This window comes from Mytilus edulis, chromosome 6, assembly GCF_963676685.1.
Source record: "Mytilus edulis chromosome 6, xbMytEdul2.2, whole genome shotgun sequence".
Taxonomy (NCBI): Eukaryota; Metazoa; Mollusca; class Bivalvia; order Mytilida; family Mytilidae; genus Mytilus; species Mytilus edulis.
In genome coordinates, this window is record NC_092349.1 from 52,528,024 (window position 1) to 52,544,615 (window position 16,592).

The 16,592-nt window shown below is 31.7% G+C and overlaps 1 protein-coding gene across 1 annotated transcript; it reads right to left on the reverse strand.

Moving 5' to 3' along the window:
* Positions 1-3,816: 3,816 nt before the first annotated feature.
* Positions 3,817-11,317, reverse strand: LOC139527850 (uncharacterized). Its single transcript, XM_071323528.1, has 6 exons — positions 11,208-11,317; positions 10,659-10,871; positions 9,912-10,192; positions 7,573-8,178; positions 6,035-6,232; positions 3,817-4,788 (listed from the first exon to the last, which is right to left on the reverse strand). Exons 3-6 carry the CDS (start codon positions 9,991-9,993, stop codon positions 4,349-4,351), a joined length of 1,326 nt encoding a protein of 441 aa, XP_071179629.1. The 5' UTR covers positions 9,994-10,192; positions 10,659-10,871; positions 11,208-11,317; the 3' UTR covers positions 3,817-4,348.
* Positions 11,318-16,592: the final 5,275 nt, after the last annotated feature.

The following is a 16,592-nucleotide window of genomic DNA, read 5'->3' on the forward strand; positions in this document are numbered from 1 at the left end:
AAAACATCCAAAAGTTTATTTCAGCTCTCTTCTTTCATTTCAAACCCAGAAAAACTCAGAAATGTATGAGAAAAGGAAAGAAAAAAATAAAGAAAAAATACACTATAAATAAAGGGAACTATATTCGTGGACAACGAAAAGCAGGATCATTAATTGTGGTCTTGGGCCTTCTCGTCTACGGATTACAGTGTAAACTCTGCGGCCATAATTTGGATACAAATCGGAATTTAAAAAAAACGAAGTGGTCTCAGAAAACATATGATTCACCTATATGTCCTTACTACATGACATCTATTTCGGTGCTCCAAAAGACATATTTTTTCTCAGATGATGACAATATCCGATCTGACACATTTCCTCCAAAATGTGACCTACCAAATAAGTCTAAATAAGACTAAATACGACTAGCTGCTAGGTTTGTATTTACACGAACAACACGAGAGGTGCCAAATGAAGAACAGGATCTGACAACCTCTCAGAGAAGTTGAGATCAACCACGATGTTTGGTGGACTTGTATTATTTATAATTTCACATGTTTTGTTTTGTGTTTTGTGATTTGTTGTTTTTTGTTTGTTTTGTTGGTATTTTTCTTTTTTGTCTGTCGTTATCAGTTTATTTTTTACTCATGAGTTTGAATATTTCTTTGAATATTTCGTCTCTATTTTAAGCCTTTGCAATTCAGTCAGGCTACCATGTCATGTTACAACAAAATATCAATTCTATAAATTATAATGGACGTCCAAAAAACCCCATCTTTTATTTGATGGTTTAAAAATATAATAGTTTGACAAAAATGCAAAGATGACAATTAATAGAATTAATAGAATAATTAAGAAATAATTTATGTAAGCAATAAATTTGTTGGAAATTTACACATGCCCTAGGCCGTGATATTCGAATTTTATCCTGAGCGTTAGCAACAAATCTATGGCTTCCATGAATGATTACGATTCTAATAGGACACATACGGTCATTAAAAAACTGAAGCGAATATGTCGTGTGTGTGACTGTTTTATTTAATTTGCTGTTAGATAAAGCTAACTCATTTTAAAAAATCGATAGCTTGCATGAATTATTTTTTAAACGTCTAGAAAAAATGAGCTTAATTCTCAAACCCAACATTTTCCATTTCTAATTAATTGTTTTTCTTGTAAGCTATCGTAAAATCCAAAGCTGACATTTCGCTACTAAGGAGCCGCCATGTTGTCCAAATGAAAGCAGTACATTTGCAAATAATGCAATAGAATATATAATAAAACAAAACCTACCTCATAAATCCATTTTAAAGTTGTCATAAACGATTTTCGATGGTTCACGTAACAAAAAATCATTTAGCCTTAGCGTTTTTATTTGTATGACGTCATGTTTTAAAATAATTTAAATGCGCCAAACGCATTAATGGACTTAAGCGGAATTTTATAGTGATTTTGATTTTGTAGATTTCTTCGAGTTCTGATGCATTAATTAGGTCTTTCTACTTTTCTGTGGAAAGACCTATTGTATTTCTTCTGATTATTATTATTAGGTCTTTCCACTTTTCTGTGGAAAGACCTATTGTTTTTCTTCTGATTATTTTTTTTTCTTCCGCCAAATTTTGTTCTTGCAATAAACATTTGTTTCTCAATATGTCGCTTAGATATTTGGTATATGATATCGAACAGTTTATGCGTTTTTAAAATTTACCCTGCGTAACCGAATACTTTTCTTTGTAGGAGTTATCCTCCCAAACACTGTTTTCCTTGTGTCCACGACTCCTTCGCAACCGTAAAAGATTATGACAAATTTATTTTACCAAATTGCTCGTTATATCCTTCTCATGATTTGTCCTATTTTGACCGAATTGATATGAACGCTCCATATGAGAGTTATTTCCCCTTATGCATTGATATAAGTGATATGCATTTCTATCTTGTAAACCATAAGTGATAGAGACCTAGGATCTTTTGATTTGAGGTCCTTGGTCCAAAAAAATGAAAATAAGGTCAAGGTCAAAGGTCAAGGTCATATTCTAATTTTTGAATTTGGATTATTTTCACTCATTTTCATTAACCTTATAAGATATCGACAAATTATTTTGACTAAATTGTTAGTTGCGAAATGTCGTAACTTAATAATTTTAGTTGAAAGGGTGCGTAGATAATGAATGGGAGTTTTCGTCCCTATCATATCTAAAATTATATGTAGAGTGATATAACTTACTAACCATACATATTAGAGACCTAGGGTCTTTTGACTCGAGATCCTCAGTTTGTCACCTTGAAATTGAGGTCAAGGTCATAGGTTAATTTGACGTTCTATATTTTGACCTTTGCTTTAAATTCATATCTATATATCATAAAGCCATATGAACTGACATTTTAGACATTTTTCTTCCGGCAAAATTTGTTCTTGCGATAAATGTTTGTTTAGATATTTCTCATATTGTATCGTATAGTTTATGCGCTTCCAAATTTCACCCTGCTTAGCCGACCCATTTTCTTTGTAAGAGTTATCTCCCTATTCACTGTTTATCATCTGTGTGCATCTCCTTCGTAATAAAAAAAGATAGCGTTGTGTTTTCAACTCATCAACCGTAAACCATATCACCCTGGAATGTTTTTATTTGAGGCCCCTAGGTCCTAACTTAGAAAACGAGATCAAGGTCAAAGGTCATGATCAACTTCTCAATTTTGATTTTTCCTTGTTTTTGCATTTTCTCTCACAATTTGAAAGATACATATAAAAAGCAAGTGCGAAATGTTTGCTTAATTGTTATGAAGATATGTCACATTTGGTCTGATACATTTTAATGTCATCTTATACATGTTATAGGAGTGATGGCCCCTGAAATGTCTTAATATAAGATTATTTGATTATGAATAAAGGCAACAGTAGTATACCGCTGTTCAAACTCATAAATCCATGGACAAAAAAACAAAATCGGAGTAACAAACTAAAATGAGGGAAACGCATAAATATAAGAGGAGAACAACGACACAACACTACAATGTAACTAACACACAAAGAAACGGACCAAGCATCAGACAAAATCCCACGAGAATAAAAATATAACATCAAAACCAAATTAAAAGATCATTATAAAGCCATATGACCTTGTAGAAAAGATTAAGTGACATACGACATTGAAAAAAGACAACCGGAAGAGATCTTGATAACCGGAAGTAGCTATTTTTGCAACTTTTTCATATAAAAGTACTCAGAATCGATATATTTTGTAATTTAATTACATTTACTGATCACTTAAGACTGAAAGTGACCTTCTGTAAACCGGCAGTTGTCAATTATATCCGGGTTTAAAGGCAAAAGTATATAAAACTATATATGTTTGGAATCAGTGTGAAAGAAGCTATCATATGATACCGGAAGTAACATTTACTTAACCGGAAGTAGCATATTATCTCCTTTAGTTCACTTTAAAGCATATAAAATCCATTTTTTTTTATCGCATCAGTCTAAAGAAATTAGCTTCTTTTCAAAATTTCGTCAATGTGGAAAGACCTTCAATTGTTCAGAGAATTGGTTTTTAATTCTTATTGTTATGTTTCCGAATATAAAAATAAAACTTCTGTAGTCTTTTTGTCATTTGCAATTAAAAAAACTCAAACAAAATCGGCATAGTGTTTGGACATAGGTTCCGATACATGAGTGATTTACGTGGGAGGTATATTGTAACATCCATTTTATGTATATATCTGAGTCTACGCTAAGTATAAATATATCTAGAATTTCATCACGTTGTTTACAAGGAGAAAGAAGCACGTATATTAGAATATCAAAGTATACCTTCAAATTTAAGTAAAACGCAATAGACATGATTATAATTGCAGAAACTAAATCAGTATGTTTATTAGATAATAATTACATAAGATGTATCTTTCATAACAATAGGTTATTTTGATTGGCTTAGATCGATCTCGAGTTGTTCTAAAAATAACATTCATTTCGAAATGAATTGTATCATTCGTGATGACACAAGCTTCCACAATAAAGTGCACAGATAAATAAAAAAAACTTGATTGTAATCGCGTTTTCAAAATCATAGTGCAAAATGTAATTGTAAGTATTAAATTCTTCTTTTAGTAATTCATAGGGTTGTAAAAACGTTGATCGTGCCTACATTTCATACAAAATGCACGGTCAATGCTTTAACAGCCCAATACATTTATAAAAAGAAACATTTAATTCCGTAATAAAATCTAATGAAAAATCAATATGTGAACATAAGAAACTTTTTTGTATCAAAGACAACCGATTAAATCAAAAGAATGTATTGACTTTGTTCAAATAGTTATGTATAGTAATTGTAACAATGTACATAAGCAATGTCATGAAAAGCACGATGCAAATTTATATTTTAGGTTTAGAAATATATGAAGGAATGGACGAGAATGCACTTTCTGTATCTTTCGAAAATGGGGAAAATTGATACTCTTCTTTTGACTTCATTGTTAAAGTTTCTAATGCAGTCTGCATTTTTTGCATCTGTTTATTCAGAATCTGGAATTGAGTAAAACTGCTTTCACTTTCCTCTTCCATATCACCAAATCCAGACGACTGATCAGAGTCAGTGTGAGCTATTCCAAACGTGCCAGGACCGCTATTGAATCTACGGCGTTTTCTTCTTTCAAAACTCTTATGATGGCCAGGAGATCTTGAAGAAGTGGACGACATCTTCGGTTTTTTTAGTTTACTTGGTTGCTGAATCATGGTTGATTGAGCCATCTCATGAAATCGATTGATTAAATCTTGTCTGTTGATTTCTTTCATAATACCATGAAACCATATATCTTTATACAAAATACAAAAATTAAGAATGTTTAAAATCAGCAAACAGAAAATAAAAACATTTAAGGGAAATTTATCACAACCATGACAAATGCACCTCTCAGGTACATATTTAGAATAGTTCTAAAACAATAAGTCTTTTATCATACTGGTGTTTTCAGAACTTCGGTGTTGACATGAATATCAATTATGTGGTCATTTTTATAAATTTCCTGTTTACAAAACTTTTTTCGAAAAACTAAGGATTTTCTTATCCCAGGCATAGATTACCTTAGCCGTATTTGGCAGAACTTTTTGGAATGTTGTATTCTAAATGCCGGTCAACTTTGTATTTGTTTGGCTTTATAACTATTTTGATATGAGCGTCACTGATGAGTCTTATGTAGACGAAACGCGCGTCTTGCGTACACAATTATAATCCTGGTACCCTTGATAACTATTTACACCTCTGGGTCGATGCCTCTGCTGGTAGACGTTTCGTCCCCGAGGGTATCACCAGCCCAGTAGTCAGCACTTCGATGTTGACATGAATATCAATTATGTGGTCATTTTTATAAATTTCCTGTTTACAAAACTTTGAATTTTTCGAAAAACTAAGGATTTTCTTATCCCAGGCATAGATTACCTTAGCCGTATTTGGCAGAACTTTTTGGAATATTGGATCCTAAATGCTCGTCAACTTTGTATTGTTTGGCTTTATAACTATTTTGATATGAGCTCCACTGACGAGTTTTATGTAGACGAAACGCGCGTCTGGCGTACAAAATTATAATCCTGGTACGTTGATAACTATTTATACTTTATCTATACAAAGGACTTTTGACTTAGAATTGACAGTGGTAACGTATTCTTTGTAAGAAGAAAGATAAGTCTGGTCTGTCAGCAGTTGTAATCATACTGCACTAATACTCTTTAACTATATTGCATATTGTTTTTCAATTTTACATGCGTAATATTTTAAATGATGCTTTTGTTATTTCAGTTAGAAACATACTTTCATCCAGTGTAATGGTCTTCATTGGACTATTTTCTAGATTGTTTTTATTATCCACTCGACAATACGAAGGTTATATATTGTTTATATTCATGATTTCCTACACAATTCGCTCTATGAAAATGCGAAGAAATCATCCTATGTAAAAGTCTAACAAGTTGCAGGATAATAAATATATAGTTTTCAACACTGCCTTAAGGTTTCACAACATAAAACAGAATTGTCATTCTTACATATTAAGTAATAAAATTTACCTAAATTTGTTCGACCATTTGACCTTCGTTTCTCTTTTTCCCAAAGTGACTGTAAGAAGGTGTTTGGCGTTTTTTCTAGTTTTCTTTTTTCCCCGTCTGGCAAGACTTGTAGCAAGATATTTCTCTCTTTTTTTGACAGTTCTTTAGACAGCTTTGTCAATATAATATGAAGATCTGGATCGGAAAGTTCAATTGTCGCTAGAAAATTTGAAATAGGAATAACAATGGAATTAACAATATGAAATGGCGTTTAAGAAATTTATATTGGTTAAATGTATGCTGATGAAAAGTGACATTTAGCCCACAAATGAGCTGCATTCATTATCACTGAACTAGTATATATATATTTGTTAAGGGGCCAGTCGACGGACGCCTCCGGGTGCGGGAGTTTCTCGCTGCATTGAAGACCTGTTGGTGACCTTCTGCTATTATCTGTTCTATGGTCGGGTTGTTGTCTCTTTAACACATTACCCATTTCCATTCTCAATTTAATTTACAAATTAAAAAAAGTATTATTGTACCAATGTAAATGAAATTTAAACACAATACGTATTCCTTCTTAACACATGATTACAGATTTTTTAAATTAATGTATTAAGACTAGAGATCGAGTCGTCGTTGATCTGTGTCGTTCATTGAAGGTTTATTTTCCCTTGGTTTTAACAATGATCACATTTTCGTCACCTTTAATAAACTTTGATTACGCCAATTATCACATTAACACAAGATACTCCCCTGTTTATTTTAAGGGCACACGATACAGTTTTGAACCCGTATTTATAGTTTGATGAAAATTTCCATATAAGCTATTTTTTTGCCTAATTAAATCAAATATGTAATAAAAAATAGACCTTTATGCGCTACTTTTTGAATTAAATGAGTTCGAAATTTTGTATATTTGCTCAAAATTCGGATTTGTCGCCGTATTTTCCCTTTCGAAAGAAAGTCACAACTTTTTTGTTTTAAAAGATAAACACAAATTGTTTTTTGTTAAATAGTTTGTAATTTTTGTATTTTAAGTATCCTAAATATTTATGCATTTTTAACTCATATTTATCAAATGGTCATGAATTGAGCAAAAAAACGTAATTTTTTGCTGTATATTTATCAACATTAAAAAAATTGCACTATTTACAGTTTTATAAAATTTGCTTCACATAATCTTTGCAAAATGAAACAAAATGTCGTTCTTAAAAATAGAGGTCCATGCACTCGGTTTCAAATTAAACCAGTTTGAATGATAAAAATCAGTCGAAAATGTATACTATTCAATGTGAGAGTTGTGTCTTTTTTAAACATACAAAACGAATTTGTGTGTTCAGTGACTTTTACCTTAATCGCTTTAAATAACCCTTTGATATCTCTATTTATTTCTGAATTATTCCAACCAATAAAAAGCAGGATCAGTTTATTACAGAAAAAAATAAATGACAAATATTTGTTGACCTTTTATAATCCATTGTTACTTGGATGGAGCGTTGTCTCTTAGGAACGCACACCACAGTCTCTTATTTATAAAGTAATCTCATCAATATTACCTGAGAAATAACCAGACATTGGCATTCCTGGTGGAAAGAAAGGTCTTTCTAGTGTTTTCAACCAAAAGTCTTCTTTTTGAGACAAAATAGGAGCATGCTCTCCAATCTTCAGATAAAACGCAAGTTTTTCTTTTTCATATTCCAAGAAATTAATCTTTGACGCCATTGCTTGAAGTTGTATATTGCACCTCGTAAAGCGAATACACGTATCTTCTGAAACTTTTGCCTTTATCATCATTGTATTAGCTTCTATCAACTCTCTCAGAACATTAGAATCATAGTTTAGTCGTCGCGTTTCCTTAAGCATAACATGAAAATAAGCACATGCTGCCTTCGTAGAAAGTTTTTCAAATGGTTTGAAGATTTTGATATAAAGCACATAATACCACAATGTTTTCACCATTGTTGATATAAACGCATTTGTCTTGCAAGTTTGTTTTAATTTTGAATTTTCAGTTTTATACAACTTCTTTTCTCTTTCCACTTTAATCAGTTGAGCCTGATTATTATCTAAATCTGATTCCAAAACTCGAATTCTGTTTGTAAATGACTGCATTTCATGCTTTATTGCCAGGACGTCTTCTCTAGATTGTTCTTTCTGCAGGCCTAGCAAAATATAAAAGTTTCTATCTGATAAGATTATGTGGTATCGCGAAAACATTGTAGATAAGTCACAAAAGAAACAAACAACTGACTCATAAAGACTTAGTACCACTATATGAATCTAACAGAAAATGTTTTTGGTTATGCATTAATACAAAAGTTTATAATGAGCATTAGAACATTTTTTGGTTAATGTTTATTTTAAAGACTCATGTTAAGAATGAAGTTATTAAATGTATAAAATAACCGTATATAAATTGTGAATTTGACAAAATATAAACATACATTTTGTAAATAGAACAATACAGGCCTAAAATGATCCAAAATAAAAGTTAGTTAAGTAACATTTTTTTTAAATAGTTTTTGATATGTAGTCTGTTTCATTTCAACAAAAGTTTAAAAAGAAATGAGCAACTGCTAATTTTTTTTCCTGTTACGTATATGTTATAAATCGGGTATCTTTGCATTACATCAGTTTGCTTCAACTGCAAGATATGATCAGAATATTCCCTTTATTGTTCCATATGGCGAATCTACCATATGGAACAATAAAGGGAATATTCTGATAGAGCTAGGATATATATTTAAACAATGCATATGAATAATTGTATTCATGTAGAATGCATTTTGTTATTTGTCAATTTGTCATGTTGTATCTGGTCAATCATATCTTTATTTCTTTTTATTATTGATACTCTTTTATCGTTATGCTTTTTGGATTAGTTTAACAGTTGAACGTTTAAAAAATGGAATATTTGACTTACAAAACTATGTTTGACTCAGAGAAATTCCCAATATTGCTAAATGAAAACATCTGATAACGTTATATCAAAATGGGGCTCTAGTAAGTTTGTTAGTTCTTCATTGATCTGATCGTAGATGATCTATAAACTCTTTAATTTTGCATTATCTCTTAAATAAGTTCTACTCATTTCTCAATATAATGTTATAATTTTTTCTGAATCAAACTTAAAAGTGTTTGTTTTGTTTTATTATCATTTCCAAGATTTGTTAAAATAAGGAATTGGTAGGTTATACAGTGTGTCGTATTATAGTTTTGGAAGATATCTTGACAATCGCATTTGTGACGGTTACGATAAGACACAAAACATGTATCTTCAGATGATTACTGAATATTTCATGAAAATTGGCATAATCTAAAAATAAATATTTTTAAATGTTTGAATTTATAACAAAGCTGTAGGTATAATAATGTAAAGTGAATGTCTACATACTGTTTTTTCAATAATTTCTGGTATTTTACTTATGTCTCAGTACAGATGAAAGATTTAAGGAACGATACGGATGTATGTACTAATATACATCTATACATCCGATTATCTCCATTCATTTCGATATCTGTTTTCCTAAGATATTGCTATTTTTGTAGCATTAGAACTAATGGTATGAATTTAATGATTGCAAATCGATAAACTACGTTTATATGAACGAAATAGTAAATTGAAATATATCGCAAATTTAACTATAATATTTCAAAGCCTGTCTAGAGATTTACTAAAAATACATACTTGTATGCAACTGAAATTTTTATGCCAATATACCTCCGTCTTAAAACATAGCCAATGACTTATCTTACAACAAGTCCTTTTTTCACAATCATCAAATGTAACCCTACTTGTATCAGCTTTTTGATATTGGTAAAAGATGGCATACAGATATCCACAAATTATACGGAAAGCATGCATATAAGTCATAGAGTGCAAAACAAATCTTACATTTTAGGTCGACTACTTTTTCTTTAACTTTTACAAAGTCGACACCTTCGGCTATAATGTAATCTGAATCGCCTTGCTGCATTTCAAAAACAAAATCAATATACTCTTCTGCAATTGAAAATGTTATCAGAAGCTGTTCCCTGGTTCAATACCATCTACAACAACAAATTGAGGAGGTATGCATAGAAGTCTAGCAACTCCATCTCTAAGTTTCTCTAATTTGATTCTGTCAAAATTGACGCTTCCTTCTACATGGACTGTCAAATGTTGGTAGCCGTTTTCTAAATAAAAAGTTTTCACATAAATGCAACGGATTTGAAAACATTTAAACAGTTTTTATTGATTTATGCGCGAAACAAACACGAATAACGCGATTTTTTTTTGATGCATTCAGCCAGTTCTCAAAAATATTTCACAAGATGCAATACAGTAAATGAAATCCTTTCTTTAACTTTTATTTTATAATCCAAGAACTAACAAAAATCCACTTTCAATGGTTCCAGAATAAGAGATGAAAACTAGAGTTCGACAAACTTTGTGCATAAATTTACAAGAAATATACATTGTTATTTTTTATTAACTGTTTTTAGCATGTTTATTTTAAATATATAATGTATATATGAAACATCAAACTAAATTCATTAAAATTGATATAACTTATACACAGATGTAAAAAAAAATATGGTCAAACCATCAAATTAGGAACCTAATCGCCAAATCAAAACAAAAGAATAAGTTAAAAACTACCTGGTTGGTCCGTTGGATTATAGAAGTGTAACACGTTTCCAAGCCTTCTCGCATATTCAACAACCTTTTTCTGTAAGTCTCTTCTGTGTAAATGAAACAGCATCGACTGAAGTACAATGAGGTTGTCTTTTGTAAGCCGGCGAGTCTGTCGTAAATGTGTGAAAAGATCCATAGCATCTTTCATTTCCGAAAGAGTTCGTTTACCAGGTCCACCTAAATGAGTAAAAATGTAAAATAATAACAGGTAAGAGGGTATATACCATAAAAACATTAAAACATTCGATTTCTAAGAGTTTTGCTTTAGCCGGAGTACATGCCTGTTAGTGCAGCATGGTCATAAAAAAATGAGATTGAAATTTTTACACATATTTCAAAACGTTTGCAAAAAACCTAGTTGAAAAATCAAGCATTATTTATTTCATAAATTATGTTGAGTAGAAAAAATTTAATATCCTACATACATATAGCTATCACATACTCCTAGCTTTTGTTTAAGGACATAAACAATGATATTCTAACAATTTTTAGCATATTTAGTTTCATTTCTACCTATACAATATGATTTTAATCGTTTGAGATCTTCTTCAGTAATCCCCTGTGCTATGTCATCTAAAAGTATGTTTAATTCCCAGTCTTCAGATGGAGGTTCTGGATCAAAGGATCCTACAATGTATTTCAACCAAAGGTTATATTAAAAGTACAAGTTTTTGTGTAAAAACATAAAGGGTTTACTCTATTTACCAATGCAATTCTGAAAAGTGTTAAGGGTGTACATTACCAGTACCGTATATTATTCAAAAGGATATGAGTGTCCTGCTGCAAAAGAAAACCTAAACATAACGGATTTCAATATCCATTAAAAAAAATCTCTTCTGAAAGTTTGACTTTACCAGCAGAGATCTCACAACAAACGTGATACCGCACTGTATGTTGTTTATATAGCTATTGAATTATAATATCAATATAAAACTGTTCAACTCTTCACATTAGACCAAATGACACAGATATTTTAAACAATCATTATAGGACATCGTACGAACTTTAATAATGAGCAGAGGAAATACCACACAGTCTGCAGTAAAAAGTGTCCAAATAACAAATGTGAAACAATTCAAACATTGTTTGTCAAACGAAGAAAATATTTGCCCATATAATGTATAAAAATGAACTAACACAAATATGTATCACAGCCACAAACGACAACCACTGAATTCTAGGCTCATGACTTGGGACAGGCACATACAAACAGATTGTGATGGGTTTAAACATGTTGGGTCCCAACTTTCCCCGAATCTGGAACAGTGAAGTAACAGTACAACATAAGAACGAACTATCCAAAAAAGTAAAATAACAAGTCTTGATACATCAGATGGATACAAATAGAAAAACATCTAACAGAAACACAGAGTGAACATGGCCGAGAGTTACTGACAATTTGTTCAAATCCAATAACAACTAATAGAACAATTCATACATCTAAAACTAAATTATCAATCAGTTCACATTCAACATCCAATGGATATAGTTTTAAGACGTCATAAACAGTCAAACAAAAACAATACCTTGTGCAATGCCAAGATATAGGTTTCGACAGATTGAATATCTATGAAAGTGCATATATATTATAAGGACTTCCAATTTTAAAACATTGTAGAAAGATCTGATGTTCAATAGTTTGATAATTAATTCAACATTAGTACAGATCTGGTAGCTACTGACATAGTTCATAGCCAATAACAAATAAAAAAAAATTCATGCATCTAAGACAAAATTAAAATCAGTACACATTCAACATCCACTGGATTTAGTTTAAAGACGTCATAACCAAGAGAGAAAACATGACCTTGTGCAATCCCAAGATACAGGTATCAACAGATTATAGACCTATGAAAGTGCATATATAATGTTAGGCCTTTCAATTTTAAAACATTGTAGAAAGATCTAATTTTCAATAGTGTAATCATTAATCCAACATATTGCTATTTAGATTTATTGATATTTTTTTTATACTGCAGTCTACATGTGATACTTATGAGTTAATATATTGCACAAAAGGGACTATTTGTTGGAGGTGAATAATTTGATATTTAAGTACATCGTGAATGTTTTGATGTTAAATGTTTATCCTTCAGATGATTTTGGGCCACGCAGTATTTTTAATTAACCATGAATATTCTTGTAAACTATTTGTTTGTGCTAACGTTCGATCTGATATCTCAAGACATTTAAACATGTACAGTATGTACAGATGACGTTTGGTTACATCACTGTCCCAAGTTAGGTAAAGGTTGAACATTGACAACCATTTTCTACTCAGCAACATTATTTGTGCACTTAACCATTACACATTAATAGTATTTTCGTTTTTGTTATCTATCTGCTATAAATACGTTTTGTTTAAATTTATCAGCTAACACTAGGCTGTTCGTTTTTTGTTATGTATTTTGTTAGTTATATAAAGACTGATCACCGTAAGGCGTTTCATAATGCACTGGTTCGTGTTCAGTTAATTGTTGATTTCTGTGTTGTATAAAATTCACAGAACCTCACAAAGAAGCACTTAGACATTGAATATGTACAAGATGAAAATGACTCAATATAAATAAAGTAGTCGCGGATCATATTACAATGTAATTTACCGGTCAATCATAAAAAGAAGCCACATCATATCAATTGGCAGCTTTTAAAACTGTTTCCGCTTTTAAATTCCAGTAATGGTCGCTAACCATGGGTATTTCCGACAAAGCTTTATGCGCATGATCGATAACAAGTAGAGAATACAGTCATGATAGTGTTTTGTAATATTTTTTAAGGTGATCTATAGTATAGTGTGTGATAAGAATTTGTTTGAAAATAAATGTTTCTATACCATGGTTCACTAGGTGAATTGTATGACATTAACACTGAACTTATCAGAATGCATTGTTTTGCAGCATATTAAGAAAGATTTTTGTTACACATCTGTTTATTATTGATCTATAAATTATCGAGTAACGAGCTGAATTTTGAGAATGTGTCACATACTTTTGTTAATCATTTAAAGCACAATTTTCTATTGTGTTAATACGCTTATTGAAGATAGTACAAAATTGGGCCTATATAGACACATAGGTTAATAATAGGTTAATACGTTATTACCGGTGACCTCAACATTGTTAATAACATTTATCTACGAAATGTGTTATCGAAAGGTCCGAAATATCGTGAGCTTAAATCCATCAATTCGAAATTCAACTTTAAAATTTTGATGGATTCAATTGAGGACTATGCCAGGCAATGGGCTAAACGCGAGAAGGAAGACGTAGACACTCTTTCCGAATGGATTAAGGCAGTGAGGTCGTTGATACAAATTAGAATTAAGAAACTGAATGGGTCTATCAATGCCCATGCTACGTCAATCTTTAAAGACCCAAATGTTGCAAAACACCTATCCTACCTCCATGACAAATATGTTGTTGTCCCCGCAGATAAAGCCCCAAACAGCATCGGTTTTGTACATTACATTAACTGCTTGATAAACGAATTAGGTATTGACAATTCACTTGGAAACTCAACATATACCCTACCGACACTTACCAAAGAGGAAATCCTGGATAATCATAGGTCTGTTCTGTGTTCCTTTGGAATTTCAACCAAAGATGAAGAATGGATCTGCCATCACTGTATTGGATTACTAAACTACATAAGTGTCCTTACAAAAAACGGTGTATTGCTGGGTCTTCCAAGTGCTCCACGAAACCTCTTTCTAAATTATTAACATCTATTTTATCAGCAATCAAAGACGGGCTTCAAAGTTATTGTGAAACTGCCTATTCTAGAGGGGGCGTGAATCAGATGTGGATACTTAAAAAATTCCAAAGATCTTTTAGAGTACATACAATCTAACTCTCGTTCATCTTGTAACAGTATTAAAACATTTAAATTAACTTTTCTACTCTGTACACTAGTATTCCACATTCCAAACTAAAAGACAAATCAAAAGAGTTGGTATTGCTTTGCTTCGTAAAAAAGAATGACCAACGTAGATACAAGTATCTTGTCTTAGGGAGGGATACATCCTACTTTGTAAAGGATCACTCTGATTCGAACAAAAAATTCTCTGAAACTGATATTATCAAGATGCTTGATTTCTTGATTGACAACATATTTGTTACGTTCGGAGGACGTGTTTTTCAACAGACTGTCGGCATTCCAATGGGAACAAACTGTGCCCCTCTACCTGCCGACTTGTTTCTTTATTATTATGAGGCTGACTTCATGCAGGAACTTCTTAGGAAGAAAGATAAGAAGTTAGCACTATCCTTTAACTCTACTTTTCGCTATATAGATGATGTTCTTTCACTAAATAATTCAAAATTTGGTGACTATGTGGAACGCATCTATCCAATCGAGCTAGAGATAAAGGATACTACAGATACAGTTAAGTCGGCCTCATATCTTGACTTACATTTAGAAATTGACAATGAGGGTCGGTTGAAAACAAAACTTTACGACAAAAGAGATGATTTCAGCTTTCCAATTATGAACTTTCCATTTCTAAGTAGCAACATTCCAGCAGCACCTGCATACGGGGTATATATCTCCCAATTGATACGATTTTCCCGTGCTTGCATTTCCTATCATGATTTTCTTGATAGAGGGTTGCTGCTCACAAGGAAGCTATTAAACCAAGAGTTCCAAATGGTGAAGTTGAAATCATCCCTTCGTAAATTTTACGGACGCCATCACGAGTTGGTTGACTGTTATGGAATAACCGTATCACAAATGATATCGGATATTTTCCTTACGTCGTAACTACAATCCCCTTTCCTTTCCTGAATGTGACCTACCGAATTAGACTATTTACCGGATTTGTTATCATATAAGCAACACGATGGGTGCCGCATGTGGAGCAGGATCTGCTTACCCTTCCGGAGCACCTGAGATCACCCCTAGTTTTTTGGTGGGTTTCGTGTTGTTTATTCTTTAGTTTTCTATGTTGTGTCGTGTGTGCTGTTGTTTGTTTGTCTTTTTCATTTTAAGCCATGGCGTTGTCAGTTTGTTTTAGATTTGTGAGTTTGACTGTCCCTTTGGTATCTTTCGTCCCTCTTCTTTAATAACATTTGGTGAATAAACTCATCATAGATATCAGGATTGAAATTTTGTATAAACACTAGACGCACGTTTCGTCTACAAAACACCAATCAGTGACGCTCTAATAAAAAATCTTTAAAAAAACATATAAAGTACGAAGTTAAAACATTGAGGACCAACAATTCCTAAAAGTTTTGTAAAATATAACTAAGGTAATCTATTACTGAGGTAGTATTTCAAAATTCAAAGTTTTGTTAACAGTTAATTTAAAATTATGAACAGATAAAAAATAACTCAGGTCAACACAGAAGTGCTGACTACTGGGCTGGTGATACCCTCTGGGAATCAAAACTCCACCAGCAGTTTGATATTACCTTTTTACCTGTTAAAATTTTGGCATGCGTGTATTACATGTATTTGCATTATCGGAATGTGCAATGTTATTATCTAGCAATACTTGTTTTTAAGACAGGCATAAGAATTTTAGTTTAAATATGAGACTACTATAATACTAGTATTCAAAAATAATTTGCAACACATCAATTGAATCCGATTGGGGTTAAATTTTGAGGGCTCATACCTGTATAGAACATGTTCAACATTATATGAAATTAACAGCATTAAAAGACGTTGAATTATAAAAAAGAAGTGTATATCCAAATAAAACTCAAATTGGCGAGGGGAATATAAGTTATGGTTCATTTGAAATTAATGTCCTATCATATTCATCACTTTGTCAATTGAAGTACGCTGTGAGCATTATTTTACAAATGTAACCATGTGACTTTCAATTTTGATACCTTCCCGCAGTTTGCAAACAGTATAGCTGTTTGTTTAAACCCGGTAACTATAATAGTTTTT